Raw genomic sequence first — 20,781 nt, 5'->3', positions numbered from 1 at the left:
CCCAGAACCCGAGCCTGAAGCCATCAGTCTGGAATCATGTGACCTGCACCAAAAAGGTGACCCATTGGACAGACAGACCCCTACCATCACCTACAAGACAGTAACCTGGTCACAACCCACCTTCCTGCCCAACCGGGCCGGCTGACGGGGCATCACTCACAGAAGCCACTGCAGATTCAGTCCAGGCAGCCAGACACCCACTCAGCACCAGCCGGGTGGGGAAGGGGACACAAAGCGAGTTAACACAAAACATCCTGCTCACTCGTGGACCTTGAAGGCACATCCGACCAGCTACAGTGCACTCAGGTATTTCAAAGAAAGAACGGGTACAGAAAACAAGAAGCTTTTTTTCTCCCTCAAATGGCTGTTGAATTTATTTGCTTTATCAATAATGGTCCTGGCAAAAATTAGTTAACCAACGCTGAGACAACTGTAATGAAATACTGATTTTAAAAATTCATGACACCGTGATAGAAATTAGAGTTTACACAAACAAAAAAGAAACCTTCAGTATTGCCAGCAAATATAAAATAAATGTAATATGACCGACAGGACAGCAAGAAGGCTTTTATACATTTATATTTGACACCTGACCATATTTTCAGTCACCATAATATCTTCTCTCCAGGTTTAAAAAAATAGTATGCTGATTTCTATAACAAAGCTTTTTTTTTCCGTACAAAAATCAAATAATGGCCAACAAGTCACAACAGTGCAATAGGTAGAGAATAAAAAACCGCATTAACCAGGTGCTGAAATAAATACTAACCAGGAGAAGAGGATGCGCCCTCATGGGGTGTTTCCATCACCAGGACGTGTGGGTTTGTCTTCACAGTCCAGAGCCTCTTGGAGCCACTTACTCGGACCCAGCGGCACTGGACCCCGGTGCCTGTGAGCCGAACGCCTCGGGTAACCAAGGTCGTGGGGGGAGGGGGAGGGTCAGGACCACGGCTGACTCCCGAGGAAGTCCGATTCCTAGTACTCAGCCTGGCCCACCGGGCGTCCAGCAGCACTTCGCCGAGCCTGTGTGAACACACTGCAATCCTGTGTGAGCGCGTGGTTACCCATCAATATGGCTTACGCAGGCAGACACGCTTACATTCGGGCCCGAGCAAGCCACCCACGGCGCTCTGTCCTAATGGAAGGTCGAAGAAACATGCTGTGTGGACGCCCCGGGTCCTCCCACGACCCAGGCCACCGCGGTGACTCGGGCGGGGCTGAGAGGGGAGGGTGGTGGGGCCGGCCGTTCAGGAAGGAGGCCCCCAGGACCCGCACCGCGGAGGTGTGAAGGCACAGGCGAGTGGCGGCAGCGAGATCCTGGGGACGTGGCGGGCGGGGCGGCCCCATGTGGCTCCCCCATGAACGAGAGAAAAATCCTGATTCTGCCGTAATAAAAAAGCAAAGAAAGACGATTTTTGGTTTAAAAAGAAGCCACTCAAGGGTTAAAATAGTTATTTAAGTTAACAAAGGAAATGACTCTTCCAAGAAGCCGACTGTCTGGGACACCGGTGTGCCAACCAGCAGTCTCCGTCTCCGGAGGCCCGCGCGTCCCGGCTGGCTCTCAGATGGGCGTCTCCTTCCGCTCCCTGCCGGGCGACGGCCTCGCCTGCTCCTTGGCGGCCGGGGGCGGGGGCGGCTCCCGGGCGCTGGGCTCGGGCTCAGGCAGGGGCTCGGGGCGCGCGCGCTGCAGCTGGAGCAGACGAAGCTGCACCCGCAGCTCGATGATGGCCTCGCGCTCCTCGTGAATGGCCTGGTTCAGGTGGTTGTTCTTGATCTGCAGGGACAGACGCAGTGGCCCGTCAGCGAGGGGTCGAGACCCCGGAAACGGTCAGGCTGAGCCACTGTCCCTCTGTGGACCCGGGGGGCTCCCTCCTTCCTGGGGTTGTTTTCCTGCTCAGCACTAACACGATCTGTAAACGGGCAGAGCGAGCTGCTGTCCGGGGCCTGTCACCCGGCCCCCCAAATGGCTCTGGGGCCAGCAACCCAGGGTGGGGGGTCCTGGGTGGGGTTCTCTGTTGTGTCCCAGCCCCTGCCAGAGAGAGACAGCAGCCCAGGCCCACAGGCAAGTGTGAGACGTGAGAGACAGGCCCGTGTGAGTCCGATAAGCACGATGCGGACCCCGCACACTCCCAAGGGTGGCAGGCCCGCGCACGCGCACCTCCAGCTCCTCGTTCTGCCGCTGCAGATCCTGCAGGATGAGCTGCAGCTCGTCCTCGTCCTCGCTCTCGCTCTCACTGTCCGACGAGTACTCCTCGGTCTCACTGCGGCCGTGCTGCTGGCGGCTGTGCGGGGACAGAAGGCGGGGGGCGCATGACTCACCCGCACATACAGGCTGGTGGTCAGCTTCCAGACTGCCCAGCTTTCTAGCGGGTCCACTCGGGACAAGGCCAACCTCAGACGTAATACAGAAGGTATGGAAGGGGTCGCTCTGCTTGGCCCCGTCACAGGAAGGGCTGAGGCTGGACAACCCTGCTCTCCCCAGGGTCCAAGCGGAGCCCCGACCCCTGCCCTCACCTCTGGATCTCGGCGATCTCTGCCCGGAGGCGCTCGATTTCTTCCTTCTCCGAGGCAATCTGTCGGCGCAGGAACTGCTCCATGGCTAGGAGCTCCTCCTGCTCAGTCAGGATCTCATTCTCCTAAAGCAGTGACACTGGTGAGCACCTCTAAAAGTCTAGGAAAGGTCGCTCTTCTGGGGTCTCCTCTGTCGCCCTGAACTGTTTACACCCATACACACAACACTGGGGCTTCTTTGGTAGTAAAGAATATGCCTGCAATGCAGGAGACCTGGGTTCCATCCCTGGGTGGGGAAGATCCCCTGGAAAAGGAACTGGCAACCCACTCCAGTATTCTTGCCTGAGAAATCCCATGGACAGAGGAGCCTGGCAGGCTACAGGCAGGCTTTGGAGTTACAAAGAGTTGGGAGTTGGACAGGACTGAGTGACTAACACTTCACCCTTCATACACGTTAACACACACGTTACAGGAAAGCTTGTACTACACACCCCTAAAATACCCAGTTTCCCTAATTTCAAGAAAAGCTTTGAGAAAAGGTAGACTAACGTGTTTGGGAGGAATGACTAGATTTTCCTCGACATAAAACGCTACTTAGGAATCCTTGTTATGCAAAGGATCCACAAGAGGCCAGCCAGCAGGCACACAGCAGAGTACAAGTGACTGTTTTTACCCCCAGCCTTTCCGAACACCTTCTCACAGAGAGTCTGTCTGAGGGCCACAGGGGCCTTCAACAGTGTCACCAGGGAAGAAAGGCCCCAGTGATGTGAAGCTGTTGTCAGTATCACCTGAAAGCAGAGCTGGTGATGGAAAAGTGTTCACAGAAGAAATCTTTCCTCCTCAATACAAGCCACTGTCCTCTCAACCCATGTCCCCAGGGATAATACTTAATCAGTAAATATTCTCCCTTAACAGAATATGCATTTCTAAAACTGACATCTGTCCAGGATCTAGCTAGCCCCTCCAACCCAGAGAAAAGAACCACAGCAGACAAAACTTAGGAGAGAACAGAGATGGAAAGCTATAGAAATGAGCTGGAAGCAGCCAAGGCCTATATTTCTTTCCAAACTAGTAGCGGGAGGATAAGAACCTGTGATCAAACATGAAAGGCGCTGCGGTCAAGTTCACTTTAAAGTCAACGGCCTGAAGTCTCCAGTGTGCATAAGAAACCCACATAAGTCTCCAGTGTGTATAAGAAACCTCTCTCAGAGCTGTGCTCCTCACAGTCCCCAGCGTTTCTGAACACAGGTGCTCATCCTTTTTATGAAAGCTAATGTTACAAGAAAAACCAAGCTGAAAACTCTGAAATAAAGATGCATCTGGGACCTCCCTCTCTCTTCAGGGGAGAAGAGTTACATGTCCCTGGGTAGGCATGACAGAAAAGGACTAAAACTTGTAGGACTTTAGTTATCTCTGCGATACAAGGATGGTTCAACACAAATCAATGAATGTGACACACCACATTAACAAAATGAAGGATAAAAATCATATCTCAAAAGATTCAAAGAAGCACTTGAAAACATTCAATATCCTTTCACAATAAAAACTCAACAAAGTGAATATAAAAGGAATAGGTTGACATGGATATGCTGATATGACAGGCCTACTACAGATAACATGATATACCAGTGAAAGGCTGAAAGTATTTCTTCTAAGATCAGAGAGAGGACAATAGGCCCAGTCTCACCACTTCTGGTTATGCCGTACTGAAGTACCAGCCAGAGTAACTGAACAGGAAACAAAGGTGTCCAAACTGTAAAGTAGTAAAATTGTCTGTTTACAGACAACATGATCTTATACACAGAAAACCAGATTCCATCAAATAACTGTTAGAAGTAATAAGTTTAGGAAAGTTGCAGGACACAAAGTCAACATTCAAAAACCAGTTGCATTTCTACACACTAACTACTATCCAAAAAAGAAATTCAGAAAACAAATCCATTTACAAATTTACAATAGCACTTAAAAAAAAAAAAAAAAAACACTTTAGAATGAATTTAAACAAAGAGGTGAAACATCCATATACTGAAAATTATAAAATACTGATGAAAGAAATTGAAGACACTAAATATAAAATGAAAGGTACCTCATGTTCATAGATTAGAAGAAATAATATTGATAAAATTTTCATACTACCAAAGTGATCTACACATTCACTGGAATCTCTTATCAAAATTCCAATGGGGTTTTGAGGTTTCCCACAGAAACAGAAAAAATAATCCTCAGATTCATTCAGAACCACAAAAGACTGTAAGAACCAAAGCAAACATTTTTTTTTTTCAGCCAAAGCAATCTTAAACAAAAGAACAAAGCTGAAGGCATCACCCCACACCCAAAACAGTGCAGTACTGGCATAAACACATACATACAGACCAGTGGAGCAGAACAGAGTCCAGAAACAAATCCACACGTTCACAGTCAACTGATCTTTGACAAGGACACTAATAAACAATGGAGAAAGAACAGTCTCTTTAATAAACGATGTTGAGAAACTGGTTTTCCACAGGCAAAAAAGTGAAACAACCCTTACCTTCTCTCACTACACACACATCAATCACCTCAAAATGGACTAAAGACAAATATAAGACCTGAAATAATAAAATGATTAGAAGAAAACACAGTAAGAGTTTCTTAACACTGGTCTGAGCAAGAATTTTTTTAGATATGACCTGAAAAGCACAAATATACAATAGACAAATGGGATTCCATCAAACTAAAAAGCTTCCACACAGCAAAGAAAATGGAGTGAAGAGACAGCCTACGGAATGAGAGAAAATACTGCAGACCTTACATCAGATGAGGGATTCGTATATATAGGAAGAAGTTAAACAACTCTATAGCAAGAAAACAACCCAATTAAAAAATGGGCAAAGGACTTAAATTGACATTTCTCAAAAGAAGACACTGAAATGGCCAACAGATCACTGTCACTCATCATCAGGGAAATGCAAATGAAAACCACAATATCACCTCATACCTGTCAGAATGGCTTTTATCAAAAAAACAAGAGGTAACAAGTGTTGGTGAGGATGAGGAGAAAAGGAACCCTTGTGCACTGTTAGTGGGAATATAAACTGGTACAGTGACTGTGGAAAACAACATTTTGGAGGTTCCTCCAAAAATACAAAATAGAGCTATCACAGTTCTAGCAATCCAGCTTCTGAATATATAAATGTAAACAGGATACTGAAGGGGTATGTTCACTGAAGCATTATTCATATCAGTCAATATATGGAAACAGCCCAATGGTTGATGGATGAATGGATAATAATGTGATATGCATATATTCATAATACCTAAGTATACATATGCCCACATAAATATAAAAACATAGAAAACATAAACATACATATATATATGTAACGAATATTATTCTGACATAAGGAAATCCTGGCATTTAATAGCACAGATGAACCTGGAGGACATGGTGGTAAGTGAAATAAGCCAGTCAGAAAAAGACAAATACCATATGATTTCACTGATTATTTGTGGCATCAAAGAAAAAGTTGAACTCATAGAAGCAGAGAGTACAACCATGGTTACCAGGCCTTGGAGGGTGAGTAAAATAGGGAAGTACTGGCAAAAAAAAAAACACAGCTGCACTTGTGTTGAAGGACTGTCTAGAGAGGCAATACTGATGACGACACTGTACTAAATGCTGCATTATGCCACGAGAGTATCTTTCAGGTGCTCTCATCACAGAAGGTAACTGTGAGAGGGTAACTGACTGTAGCAATCATTTCACTAGGTGGAGATGCATCAAATCATGTTTATACCTTAAATATATATATATATTTTTTTAAAGATCTTGTGAAAGGAGTTACACTTACCTGGGCAAGAAGAATATTTATGACTTCCTCGTTTTCATTCATTTCTTCTTTGGAAACATCCTCTTTTGAAAGACTGGCTATTTCTTGTGCAATCTTGGTTTCACATTCCTGTCCAACAAGAGAAATGAAAGCACTGGTCAGCCCACTGTAACACAGTCAACAAACTTACATTGTCCCCATTCCCAAAATTTCCTCCTCAGCTTCTAGAACTAAAAAACTAAGAGTGACACAGCCAGCAGAATCTCCAGACAGGGGGGCAAATGCTAACTGGGCTTTGACAGTAACGTGTGGATCTCACACTGTGGATGCACTGGAGGAAAATGTTCAGTTTCAGCTAACGTGCTCAGCATTTCTGAAACCCTCCCATATAAACTGCCTTCCGTGATCCTTCCTTTTTGGAGGGGGGTCTACTTTAAGCCTACAGTTAGCCAGTTTTGCCGATGGTACACAGTCAAGTAGCCACTGTCTATCACAACACTGAACGTCTTCAACACCACAAAGTACCCTTGGGCTCCTCCGCCACCAGTTGCCCCTGGAAACCACTAACCTGCTTTCCATTCCTCTGGTCTCACCTTTTATGTTTCATAAAAACTTAATTAATCAGTAAGCAGTCTTTCTCCTGGCGTGTTAAATTTCACAACTCATCTATGTTGTATCAGTAGTTTGCTGAGTAATATGCAAGGATATGAATGTACCCCAGTCTGTTTATCCGTTCACCAGCTGGTGGACATTTCAGTCCTTTCTACTTTTGAGCTACTAATCAGACCTGTAAAAAACACTAAGTATCTGCTCTGTGAGGGAACATGCCTTCTTCTGTTAGATAAATACCTAGGAGTGGCATTGCTGGTCCAGTGATAACCTGATGTTTAACTCTGAAAGAAACTGCCAAACTATTTTCCAAAATGACTGAAATAGTCAAGATCAGTAAAGCAGTGCTCCAGCTGCTCTACGTTCCTGTCCACACTTGGTATTTTTAATACTGGTCATTATGGCTGGTGTGCAGTGGTTTCTCACTGTGACTGTGGTCTGTTCTTCCTCAATGACAAACGATCTTCACATGTGCTTCTTTATCATCTATATATATTCTCTGGTAAAGATCTTCAGTAAAGTGCTGTTCAAACTTTTGCCTTTTTAAAATTGAATTTTGATTGTAATAATCATACACTCCTGTGGAGGATATTAATAATGAGGGAGGCTAAGCATATGGGGTAAAGGAGTATGAATTCTCTGTACCTTTCCCTCAGTTTGGCTGTTTAGATATGACCTGAAAAGCAGGTCATATCTAAACTGCCCTAAAAAAATAAAACTTAAAAAATTGGCTTAAAAAAAAAAATTGGCTTGTCTTATTAAGTCTAAAGAGTTTTTAATATATTCTAGTTCAAGAACTTTATCAAGTGTCTGTTTTTTTTTTGCAAATATGTCACAGCCTCTGGCCTGCATGTTCATCTTTTTAACAATGTCTTTTGAATAGTATGTTTTGATAAAATACAGTTTACCACATTTTTCTTTTATAGTTCATCAATCTTTGTATCCTATTTAAGAATCACTCAAACAGCTCATACAACTCAATAACAAAAAAACCAAAAATCCAATTGAAAAATGGGCAAAAGACCCAAATAGACATTTCTCCAAAGAAGACATACAGATGGCCAACAAGCAAATGAAAAGATGAAATCATCATTGCTAATTATTAGAGAAATGCAAATCAAAACTACAATGAGGTGTCACCTCATACTGGTTAGCATGGCCATCATTAAAAAGTCTACAAATAATAAATGCTGGAGAGGGTGTGGAGAAAAGGGAACCTTCTCACACTGTTGGTGGGAATTTAAGTTGGTACAGTCACAATGGAAAATAGTACGGAGGTTCCTCAAAATACCAAAAAAGAGAGTTGTCATACAATCCAGTAAGCCCACTCCTGGGCCTATATCCTGGGCCTATATCCAGATAAAACTATAATTCACAAAGATACATGCACACCTAATGTTCACAGCAACACTACTCACAACAGCCAAGACATGGAAACCACCTAAATGGCCACTGACAGGTGAATAAAGAAGATATATATCCACATACCTATATATAAACACATATACAATGGAACACTATTCACCCATTTAAAAGCAGTAACGCCATTTGCACCAACATAGATGCAACTAGAAATGATCATACTAAGCAAAGTCAGTCCCCTTACACGTGGAATCTAAAATGACTCGAACTTATTTATGAAACAGCAAAAGACCCACAGATACAGAGAACAGACCTGTGGTTGCCAAGGGAATGGGAGCGTGAGGGAGGAATAGACTGCGAGGCTGGGGTTAGCAGATGCCAGCTATTACATGCAGGACGGACGAACAACAAGGTCCTACTGTACAGCTCAGGGAACTCTCTTCAGTATCCTTTGAAAAGCCATAATGTAGAAGAATATGAAAAAGAATGTGTATCTGCGTGTGCATGGCTGATTCACTTTGCTGTAATTAACACTGTAAATCAGCTATACTTCAATTAAGACAAAGTCAGTAAGATCTTCTCTGTTTTATTAAGTCTTAGTCTACGATTCATTAAGCACTAATTTCTATATATGTTGTGTGGAAAGGGGGAAAAAAGTTCTCTTTTTTGGCATATAGATATCCAATTGTTACAGCACCATTTGTTGAAAAGAAAAAACTTCCCTAGTCAATTGTCTTAGTATCTTTGTTGAAAATTACCTGCCCATACATGTGTTGGTCTGTTTCTGGACTTTCTATTCTGTATGCCCATCCTTATTGAATACTGACTCTCTTGATCACTGTAGCTTTACAGAAAATCTTCATCAGGTGGTGTGAGTCTTCCAATGTAGTCCTTTTTCAAAATGGTTTAGACTATTCTAGATCATTTATATTTCCACACAGATTTTTTCTCCACAGAGATTTTAGAAAAGCTTATTAATTTCTAACAAAATCACCTGTTTAAATTTTGATTGGAATTGAATCCACAGATCAACTTGGGAAAACCTCTTAACAATATTATGATATAAACATATTTCTAAATCATTTATGTCTTGTTTTTTTAGGTGCACTATCCAATAGTTCATTGCAAACATACAGAAATACAACAGACACGTATATCTGATCTTGTATGTTAGAGCATTGCTAAACTCACATATTCAATATTGTATAGATTCCTTAAGATTTTATACAGAGATGATCACATGATCTGTGTATAAAGACTAATTTCTCTCCAATCCATATGCCTTTTTTTCTTGTTTTGCTGCACTGGCTAAAACACCCTCCAGTACAATGTTGAACAGAAGCAGTAAAAGCAGAAATCCTTGCTCCTATACCCCATCAATCCCAGAAGAAAATATTCAGACTTTTGCCATGAAGTACAATGTAAATCACAGGTTTTTTCCTGTAAATGCTGTTTATCAGGCTGAAAAGATAAGAGTTTTTATCAAGAAAAATTCTGCCACACACTTTTTCTGCATCTACTGATATGATCTTATCATTTTTCTTATTTTTAGTCTGTTAATATAATGAATCTTTAAAAGTCATATATTCCTCAAAGTTGAAATCAACTTGATAGAACCTTTGCTGCATTCTGTGAATTAATAAGCAGACATGAAGACAGCTTCAAGAAACTAGCAAAGCAGAGGTTAAGCCATTCCATTCTGTCCTGGCTCTGGTTTGTTACGTCACAGTTCCTTAATCCAAGAGGGATGCAGAAGCGAGAGAAAGGAAGCCGCACCCACATGGGTCAAGACGCCGTGTTAAAGGCTGATGGGTGACACCGTACGGTGGACAATGACCACACGAGGCCTGGTGGGTCTGTCACTAAAACCTTATTCCAGGCCAAATCATGAAGGAAGTAATTAAAAACAGGCATTGTAAGCAAAAGATAGACAATCTGGTAAGCAGGGGAAAAAGGAGAAAGAAAAATGCACAGAGGGCGTCTGCCAGTCCTAGAGTGCAGGGCAGACAGCTCGTCGCTGCCTCCTCTCTGACAAAGACACCGCCATGTCCATGCAAACCGCCAGCCCTCAAGCCATAGAGGACTGCCATGTCTGGTCTCTCAGCAGAACCACAACTGCGACCACCACAGACCACATGGTCCCAGTCTGACAAATGCCAACTTGTGTCCCTTGAAAGTGCTTTTGGACCCTGGTATTGAATCTGCACGTGGGTGTAGGAGGGGCCAGAGATGTGGGACCTCAACCTCAGACTGGCTGGGACACTCACAGAGTCCCAGCGCCCAGGAACACACTGAGCCAGAGGGAGACCAACAGTCTGGCTTGCAAACCCCAAGCTCATCAGGCAGAATGTGTCACCTGCCTGTTTCCAGGAAAAGAAAACCCCTCCTGACCTTCGGTACCTCCATGTGTAAGGCCTCCAATTCCCCTGCAGCCTTTGAAATGTATCACCACTGGACTGCTTCTCACCCTGGAAACCTGTTTACAGGTCCAACCAAGCCAGAAACAACAAAACTGATATCTTTTAGTCAAACAGTTTAATTAAAAAACTCAACTTCCTAAATTAAAGGAAGCACTTCCCTGATACCAAGCTGAAGGATCAATAATCCAGAACCGGAAACGTGTGACCAAATCTCCCACCAGGAAACTTCCCTTCAAAAGGGATTTGTTGTCATACTTTAAAAAAATAACTTAGAATGGTATATAAAAGATTTTAGCACAGTCTTTTTACATTTCATTATAAACATGATATACTAAAAGAATACATTTACTCACTTGTCTTTTCGCTTCTCTCAGTTTTCTCTTGAGGGCTGTCAGAATTCTTTGTACTTCCCATAATCTCTCCTCTTTTGATAAATCCTTTATCCCGCCCTGTAGATCTCGATGTAAACAATTCAAAAGAAACTCCTAGGAAGTAATACACCACACACTGAATAGGATTTCACGTCTTATCATCTTAAAGCCACATGCCATTTCTAAAGATGCAAAATCGACTACTTTTCAGTCATCATTAAAGAAATGACATAATGGCACAGATTGTGTTTTCAAGGCTATGACTGAAAAATCCTCCTTAGCTTTTTTGCCTGAGCACTAAATTCTAAACCACCAGCACACATTGGTTCCCAGTAGTCAATTCACATTCCCTTCCCCCAACATGTCAACTATTAAGAAACAGGAACTTGGAGATGACAGGGAAGAAAAGTGAGCAGGGATCTGATGTGTTACATGCAAACAAAAGATGTAATAATAATCAAATGCAAGTAAATGTCTTAGTCTTGAGTTTCTTACTGGGCTTGCCAAGCACACACAACTGACCAGCGCTATTTGAGAAGGACAGTGGGAAAGCACAGATCTGGGGTCAAATCCTGGTTGTACAACTTGGTAATAACCAGGTGACACACAGTAAGTTATTTACCTCTGCCAACTTTCATTATTCTCATCTGTAAAATAAAGCCGATAAAAGCAGCCTTGTCCAGATAAGGCAACATTTTTGGACTGCTTGCAACATACCTGGCACCTTGCTGAACATTTTTAACACATTACTTCATTTAAGGTCATCTTCAGATCAAATCTAGGAGAGCACTCACTTTTAAATGCAATCCCAAAGCCTTAAGGAGGTTAAGCAATGTGCCTAATTCGGTCAGTCAGGAGCAGAGCAAGAATTTCAAGCCAGGTCTTTTGACTTCCAAACCTGTGCTGTGTACCATGATATCCTGACTTAATGAGCATGAATCAGCACCATGGGAAGTTCTGGCCTTGGTGTGCCATGAAGACTGTGCCCGAAAGCTACATAAACACAGGAAGTACTCAAGGACCAGGGACTCATGGGCCATCAGCACCCCAGTCTCCCGCAGGGTCAGGGCGAGGGCAGCTCGGAGGCCAGAGGGCGGGCTCAGGTGCCAGAGGGCGGGCGCACACACCTGTCTCCGGATCTCCTCCTTGATGCTCTCCTGGGTCTCGGGCAGTATGGGCATCGTGGCCATGTTAGACCATCGCAGGGGCTTTGTCACTTGCTTCAGTGTCACATTTCCAAAGAGCTCTTGCACGTGTGTGAAAAATACGTAGAGAACACGATTGCTAATCTAAAAAAAGAAAAAAGGATTTGCAAGAAAAACATTAAATTCATTTCATTTATGTCTATTGCCTAAGTACCTCCTTTAATCCTCGGGAGTCACAGGACATGCTTTGCTACTTAATGGCCAATTTAAAGAAGAAAATGAGGAAGTACGGGTTAAGTGGTAGACTCAGCACTATAAGGGACTGGGGGAAAAGCCAAGAAAGGGACACAGAGGCTGATTATCATGATTTATTCTGCTTTAGCACTAGAGAATTAACTGATTTTTTAAATCCTATGTTCTTTATTTTCCAGTTACTATGAGGCATTCTAGCACACACGACTGGATCAACTGCAGAACAGGGAAGCCTGTGGCTACAGAGCTGGGCTGAACACGGGAGCCCCCACTCCAGGGACAAAGACCTTCCGGGAAGCTCCAAAGCTCAGACGCTAAGACAGCAGGATGTCAGGTGGCTAAATAGCTAGTAAAAGAAACTGTTTCCTACCTAAAACTTACTCTGACAACACACCTGCATTTTCTGTGACACCATAATCCCTATTATAGAAATACTAAGTAATAATGTAATATTTACCAAATTCTGAAAACTTGACAGGAAATTTAAGAAACATCTTGTTTCCAAGCTGTAAGCAATGAAGGAATCTTCAGTGAAAGAAAATACACTGTTATATGTGACAGTGACCAATAATAACCTGGTGTATTCGCCAAGAGGGCTTAAAACAAAAACTATAACCCCTCTCATCATTCTGCCCTCTGTTTCTGGCCTGAGTGAAATATCAGTAACTTCAATATAGGAACTCACACACTCTAGGCCAGCACCAAGTGAGCAGCAGGAAACGAAGACCAGGAATTTACGTTATAAAGAATCACCACCCACCTCCTTGAAATGCCTCCCCAGGTTAAGATTCTATAAAATACTTTATATAACCTTCATGACTGAAACCCTCAAGTTAAGTCCCTGACCAAATGAATAATGTTAGGCCCCCTTGGGCCTGAGTCTGTATGTCTGTGTGACATGATTGAGCAGTAATGCTATTTGATGGAATAACTGAAATCTTTAAAACTCTGCAGATGAACTGGCACTGCAGGTACCCCGGGGCTCCTCCTGCACTAAGGACAGGTCACTGTCATTAGGAGCTGCTTACAGACCTACACCCAAACCTGGACAATACTCAGATTTCACAGGCACAACATGCTCACCACCTTCCACGTCAACACCGTCCACACTGTGAAAGAAAACAGCAACACTCAGGGCAAGCCCTTGCCCGCTGTCCCTGGTCCACTGCTTGGTGTGTGACTCAGCAATAGGAAGCGCCCTCGCCCCAACCCCAAGGGCCCACACATGTGCCAGGAAGGCCATGTACCTGCACAGTGGGGCTGAGCACTATGGAAATGTTCTGGATGTTCATTTTCGTTTCCAGTTCCTTGGCAATAACATGGTCCATGTGCACAATGAGCCAGGAGATGAGAAGGCGGCTGCACTCGGGCAGCTCTTCCAGCAGGCGCTGGAACTCCTGCACCTTCTCGGCCTCCGAGCTCCGGCCACACGCCTCCTCGAAGCGAGGCAGGAGCTCCTTGGTCAGCAGGTTCTCAGGCAGGTCCCGCAGGTACTGCTTCAGCAAACTGGCCACCGTGTTCGGCTCATACTCTTCCAAGTTTGGAGACTCCTCTCTGTCGTAGGCTGCTTTCAGCTCGTCCACCTTGGATTTAATTCCTGAGAACATTCAAATTCAGAACAAAAAAAAGTATCAAGAAAAAAAAAATCAAACACACAGCTTTCTTCCCCAGCATGCCCACCATCACCCCTGAGGGAGATGGGAAAAGAGCCAACCTGGCATGTTAACTGTTTGTCTGCATATTGTTCACACAATTCCTCCGTAAATAAGATAGAAGACTATACTCGGAAAACGAATTTAGCCAAATGCTAAATGATAATGGAAAAACAATATTCAGAACAAATATCACAGCAAACACAGAAACACTAAGCAAATACGCCAATCGATTCAGGGAAAATGTTTTTAAAGATTAAGTAGGCAAAAGTTAAACTACAATTCAAGCATAAGCCTTCCTCTACATGAGTGGCCAACTGCTTTTTCTAACCAGTCACAAGACTAACCATATAAAATACAACTCAGTACACAAAAGCACGCTGCAATGGGTAAGTACTTTTTTTTTTTTTTGGTAAGTACTTTTTTATAAACAAAAATTGTATCAAATGGAAAAGGTGAGCTCACCATCTAAACAAACTGTTTCAAAATCATTCCCCAATAAATAATACGCATCTAATTTCTAAGTTTAAATTCTTTACATGTTTTCTTAATCTGAAACAGGGCTAGAACCAAAAAAAAAAGTGAAATCTGGGTTACTAAAATCAAATTGTTTTGCTTTTCTTACTGGTCAGAAAGAAACACACATAAATGTTTCTCAGACACTAAGTATGTAAGTCTTGACTCCAATCTGCATTTAAGACAGAATTCACTGACACTGACTGCGCGCTCACGAGAGCACAAGGTAGGTTCCGCTGTCTTCAATGCTTGAAACTTCAGGCTAACGTGTGACGCTACACACAACAGAACACCACTCAGCTATAAAAAAAGCATGAAATCCTGCCACTGGCAACAGTATGGCTCCACCTGGAGGGCGCTGCTACATGAAATAAGTCAGAGAAAGACCAGTACTTCTTTTATGGAATCTAAACAAATAAAGCAGTGAATGTACCAGAAAAGAAGCAGACTCAGACACAGAGAACAAGTCAGTGGTTACCAGAGGAGAGAGGAAGAGTGAGGGCTAAGCTAGAGGGAGGGTACTAAGAGGTACAAACTACCATGCACAAAATAAATACACTCCACAGTACAGCACAGGGAATACAGCCAATATTTCACAATAACTATAAGTGGAGTATAATCTTTAAAAATAGTGAATCACTGTGTTATAGCTCTGAAACTTATAGAATATTGTACATCAACTATACTTCAATTAAAAAAAAAACTTTAGGCCAGTTATTAAAAACAAGCCATTAACTGAGGCTGACACTGTAATGGTAAACATTATAAAACCTTCTAATGGCATCACAATAAATCAGTAACTTAATCCAGCACTGACAAAATAAAACCAGCAATTCCAAATAGGAAAATAATAATATAGATTTTATTTTGCTACAATCTTCATTTTGAGTGGAAAAGTTAGAAAATAATTCCTATTTTCTTACTTTTCTGAATAGAACATGGTGAGTGCTAACTTCAACTGAAATTCCTCATGACCTCCTCTCTCTCTCTCATGAACACCTTGTAGATATGTAATTTTGCCCCAGCAGTGCCTGCCCAGAAAATGGCACAAGTGAACAATTAGCATATGTGTTTGGTCTGTTACTCGGAAATTGTTATCAAAATGCTTTCCTTTTAAAAACTGAACATTTCAAAGTCCCAGGTACAGAAAGAGCAGATGAAAATAGATTAGTTTTAAAACTAGAACTTGGACATGAATAAGTGCGAATCAAGGTTCTCCATGAGAAAGCGATACTACTAGTATTCAAAAAGCAAAAGTCACATGCACAGTTCTGCAGTCCAGAATGCTAAATGCAGTGTTCTGCCAGAGCCTCACAAATAAATACAAAACTGATCAAAGAGGGTGCTCATTCTCAAGGAGCCAAGGACCAGGGGAGCAGTTTAGTGTTGAATAGAGAAGACATTCTACACCTCCATCTCCAAAAGAATACAAACATAAAAAATCAGGACAAAGTCCAAAGAATCCTCTGAACAACGCTGTAGGAACCTTCAGAGAAGCTTTCACCTAAAATGAAATTTCCTCATGCCTATCAAAATCACAAGCGAGAAGCAGCTATGTTAGTATCATGTAGATCTTTAAAAATCCATCATTAATTTTTCTTAAAAGGCAAGTTTTACATTCAGTTAAATGTGTTTATTTTATGTAACTAAGAAGTCATAAGTTAAAATTCAGTACCTAATTCATTTTCTTATTTTCTATAAAATAGCAGCTTATTAGCCAAAACACTCTTAAATTGCATGTTATCTGCAGGCTATGTAAAGGTCTCCCCAGTTATCAAACATGCCTGCCCTTTCTTAACAAAGAAAGGGCATATCAAATCTACCTTCAAGAAATGTGCATGAACCAATTAGATGGAAAAACTAAATCTAGTCTTTTTATTCTAAACGTGTATGATCTAACTCATCATGAATGTGCATGAGCAATGATGCATGTTACAGCCTCAGTCATGGGAAGGTGATAAGCGACAGCACGGATGTCGCACAGGTAGGACTTGCATCCTGCACCAACAACAAAGCCACACTGCTTTGTAAGAACAGAGTCTCAATTTTGGACCACACGTGTCTTGCCTGACTTTAGACACCCAATAGGAATCACACTCCTGCCAAGTATGAGATGTAAGTTTTCACATACATGGAATGTAGGAAAATGGAACCAAGACTTCACTAACATCATGTCAGAGCCACACCTGACCTAAAGGAATCCACCCCTGGGGTCTAAACACTTAGCAAGAACAGTCCATCCCTCAGATAAACTGAGGAAATACTTACACGACATCGTCAGTCACTGTGTCTCGTGGCCAAGACACATCCTGAACCGAGACGCCAGACTCCTTCCTCCCCGCTGACCTCCTCCCAGCACCCAGACTCTCGGGGGCACCCAGGTGAGGGGTGCTGCCCACATGCGCCAGTCGCTGCACAATGAACCCACTGTGAATCCTCCTAATGGGGGCGTGGGGATCGAGTAAAAAAGGCAGCACGTGCATACACATGCACATACACACACGGACACAGTGTGGGGGCCTTTGTTCAACTGGAAGGACCAAGGACATGAATGAGGCTTAGGACCCATGTCACAATCTTGCTCACAAGTATCCTGCTCCTTCCTTTGAAACACAGAAGCAAGCCGACTGGTAGCGACTGGTGCAGCCCTCACCTGACACCCTGTAGATGCCCTCGCACTTCATGCCGTGCTTCTCCACGTAGTCCACGCACTCCCGGAAGACCGCGGGCAGCCGCACACCATCGTACATCATGGTCCTCTCCACCGCATCGGCCAGTGGGATCCCGAAGATGGGCCTGAGGCTCGGGACGTCCAGCTGAGGCAGCTCTGGCTCCTGAATCGGCTTCTTCTTCTTCTTCTTCTCCTTCCACTGTTTAACCACGTCGGCTGCTGTCAAGTCTTTTGACTTCTTCTCTTTATGCTTCTCCTCTTTGTGCTTTTCTTCTTTATGTTTTTCCTCTTTGGGTTTCTCTTTTATTTTAAAATCCTTCTCTTTCTTTTTAGAAAAGCTGGGCTTCTTGAAGACGTGGATCCCCTTGGACCTCTTCATTTTGGAAGGACTTTCGGCTTCATCCCCCGAACTATCTTCCTGAAAGGCAGCATAGCCTTCAGCTGCCAAAGAAACGCAGGGAGCGTGAGTCACAGTCTGCTGAATGTCACACTGTCCATTTTCTATGTTTAAAACAGGACCAAAGGAGAGTCACCTGGCCTTGGTGACCTAGCTTTCCACCTGTGGCCCAGCCCTCCTGTTCTCCCAGCCACTCATCTCAGCTGAAAGGTGTTGTTGTGACATCTCTCAACCACAAGAGGGCAATGTGCCCAGAGATAGTTACCCTTGCAAGTGGTTTTATTTTATACATGTGTGCAAGAGGAACTTTTACAAACCACATTACTGTAAATGATCATTTATTATTTCAACTTATTTGGAAAAAATCACACCATCAGACACAACGTTCCTTCACAGTCAGAAGAACCTCCTCTAACCTACACTCCTCTTAGCTTAGCTTCTCCTATTTGGTTCCTGTAATCTGAAGCCGTCTGCAGTCACAACTGGAGACGCAGGACTGTGTAGGTGCTTTTCCTCCCCACCGCATCTGGCTCCCGGGTCTCTGGCTGGTAAGTCCCCTATGGGGCCAGCAGCAGGGACTGAGCCTCCTCTGGGGAGAACCGACCAGGAAACCCCTAACCTCGAGCGTCGGCCCCGCCCCTGAGTCAGAAGCCTGGGTTTCACACTGACAGCTACTCAGTATCAGAGCTGTCCTAATTTGGCTTCCTTGTTTTTTGTTTTTTTTTTTTTAAACATCTAAAACTTTCCTGTTCTTTTCTTTAGCCAAATATCTTACAAGCTAAAATAGAGATTAATAATAGAGATTTTATAATAGAGATTAAAGGTTTTGCATAAATTTCCCTCTAGTTAAAATACCACGAACTCCACACCAACCAGAATGGCAAAAGAAGAGCATGATAAAAAAAAAAAAAAAAAAAGAAGAGCATGATATTAGATGGCCAAAAAGTTCATTTGAGTTTTTCTGTTACATCTTACAGGAAAACCCAAACTTTCTGGCCAACCCAATAATAGAAAGCTATCATCCTCCTTACAGAAGAGGAATCCCATATAGGTGTGTGGTGGCATCTGCTTAAGAAAACAAATACAAAAAGGAAAAAAGAAAACAAATACACTTTCTTTACCATGTACTCCAACTGGCCTATACAACCTCACCAAGACAGTAAGACTCCATAAGCACAAAATTTCAACATTTACTTTTCATACATTATTTTTAAAAACCAACTTAAGAAACCTCCACCAGAAAACTTTACCACTTCTGGAAATAGAGTACTTTTACTTGCGATAATAAGACCCTAAAATACAAAAACTGAGACCCTGAAAAGAAAATATAAAACAGGAGTCCCTGGATATGGGATGGCAGGGACACGTGACCAGAGCAGAAATGTATCAGGACTAAAGCCACAGCACAGAGGGAACGGCACTTACTCCTCTTTTCCTTCTTCTTGAACTTTCCCTTCTTCTTCCCATGGTCCTTCTCATCGTCAGACACTACGTCGGGAGGCTCGTGGAGGCTGTCGTGGGGGGGTGAGGGCTCGCCTGTGCGGTACAGCCCGGGAAACTTGGTGGGGCTGATCTCCTCAGAGCTGGGGGTGCGGGTGAGCCCGCTGCCATGCTCCACCCTGCGGTGCTCACTGGGGCTGCTGGTGGGGGGCAGGAAGCACTCGGTCATGCTGCCTCCCTGACGACAGCGAGGAGGGCTTCTCGGTCACCTATCCATCACACCTGCGGGAGACAGAGCATCACGGTCACCTGTGACCACCACCCGGGGCAGCAGACAGACGCACAGCTCGGCACACTCCCCCTTAAGAACCGCTGCTGGTTTTGTCACCTTGAGTTGCATTCATGCATCACACATGCACGTTGGTTCTCAAAAAGCTGAAAGCACTGGATCTTCAAGTGTGAGGAAAATTAACCAAATGAAAGGACATAAGGACAGCAAGGCAGGACACAGAGTTTCTCCTAAAAAGAGCCCACTGTAAGGGGTTTCATTTTGATTGGTATCCAACAGAAAACCTTAATTTTTCTTAAGTTATGACCAAATAACCATGAATAACAAGAAGACTCTTATAAACTATACATGAATAGTTCAGTATAAGTAAAATTTACAAAACAGTTAAAGTGACAGAAGTAGTGATTAACACAGTTATAGATCATTAGCTGCAGTTACATACTACATTAGACAATCCATGTGTTGATACAGCTAACAAAGGAAGAACCTCATTTGCTCATTCCTAAACTATACACAGTTTTGCTAGAATGGACACTACAAAGGACAAATGTGGGTAAATAACAAGGTTCTACTGTACAGTACAGGGAACTGTACTCAATATCATGTGAGAAACCAGAATGGAAAATATGAAAAAGAACACATATGTGTGTATATCTATGTATAACTGAGTCACAGTGCCACACAGCAATTATTAACACAACACTGTAATCCAGCTATATCTCAATAATAAAATTTTTGAAAGAAATAATAAAAAAGTACAAATGTAAGAAAAGTTCAAGATCTGTTCACATTTTTCTTCTTTAGACAATGGTACACAGTTTAAAGTACCATGTTCAAAAGTAAATTGTGTTAGTTCTTAATCCTCTTTAATGTTTTTCTAATACTCATTTGAAATACTACCAGAATCACTTGTTTCTCTTTGCACTGACTTAGGGTGATTTTGAAATTTTAAAAACACACAAACACAAGTGATCACTGATAAAAACAAAGTCAAAAGACAAACAAATATGAAAAAAAATGTGTAAATTATGATAGCAAACTTTTCTAAAAAGCAGAGTTCTCACATATCAATGAAAATTTCAACATAGCAAGAATGTGAAGCAGTTCACAGGAAAATGACTAATATCCACGTGAAAATAACTATTCAAGTACAACTGCAATTTTAAGAACATAAGACAGTAAGTTAGAATTTTTATAACATCAGACTGGCAAAGAACAAAAAAGGTCTATAATATACCAGCATACCAAGTGCTGGTAAGGATGTGAATATCCACTAAGGGAGAATATCCACTAACAGCTTAAGTATGAACCAGCTCAGTCTTTTCTGAAAAGCAATT

At 42.8% G+C, this 20,781-nt stretch overlaps 1 protein-coding gene across 1 annotated transcript in view; it reads right to left on the bottom strand.

Annotated features, from left to right (window-relative positions):
• Positions 1 to 344: 344 nt before the first annotated feature.
• The window catches only part of RALBP1 (ralA binding protein 1), a 41,384-nt gene continuing 20,947 nt past the window's right edge, over positions 345 to 20,781 (bottom strand). The window contains exons 2-10 of the mRNA XM_043444510.1: positions 19,141 to 19,442; positions 17,301 to 17,759; positions 13,727 to 14,076; positions 12,210 to 12,371; positions 11,065 to 11,196; positions 6,342 to 6,449; positions 2,515 to 2,636; positions 2,159 to 2,282; positions 345 to 1,774 (exon numbers count right to left, since the gene is read on the bottom strand). Of these exons, the coding sequence (XP_043300445.1) occupies positions 1,562 to 1,774; positions 2,159 to 2,282; positions 2,515 to 2,636; positions 6,342 to 6,449; positions 11,065 to 11,196; positions 12,210 to 12,371; positions 13,727 to 14,076; positions 17,301 to 17,759; positions 19,141 to 19,384 (1,914 nt within the window). The 5' untranslated portion in view covers positions 19,385 to 19,442 and the 3' untranslated portion in view covers positions 345 to 1,561. The remainder of the gene's footprint in view (positions 1,775 to 2,158; positions 2,283 to 2,514; positions 2,637 to 6,341; positions 6,450 to 11,064; positions 11,197 to 12,209; positions 12,372 to 13,726; positions 14,077 to 17,300; positions 17,760 to 19,140; positions 19,443 to 20,781) is intronic.

The sequence above is a fragment of the Cervus canadensis genome, chromosome 23, assembly GCF_019320065.1.
Source record: "Cervus canadensis isolate Bull #8, Minnesota chromosome 23, ASM1932006v1, whole genome shotgun sequence".
NCBI lineage: Eukaryota > Metazoa > Chordata > Mammalia > Artiodactyla > Cervidae > Cervus > Cervus canadensis.
This window is presented reverse-complemented; position numbering and strand designations above follow the sequence as displayed.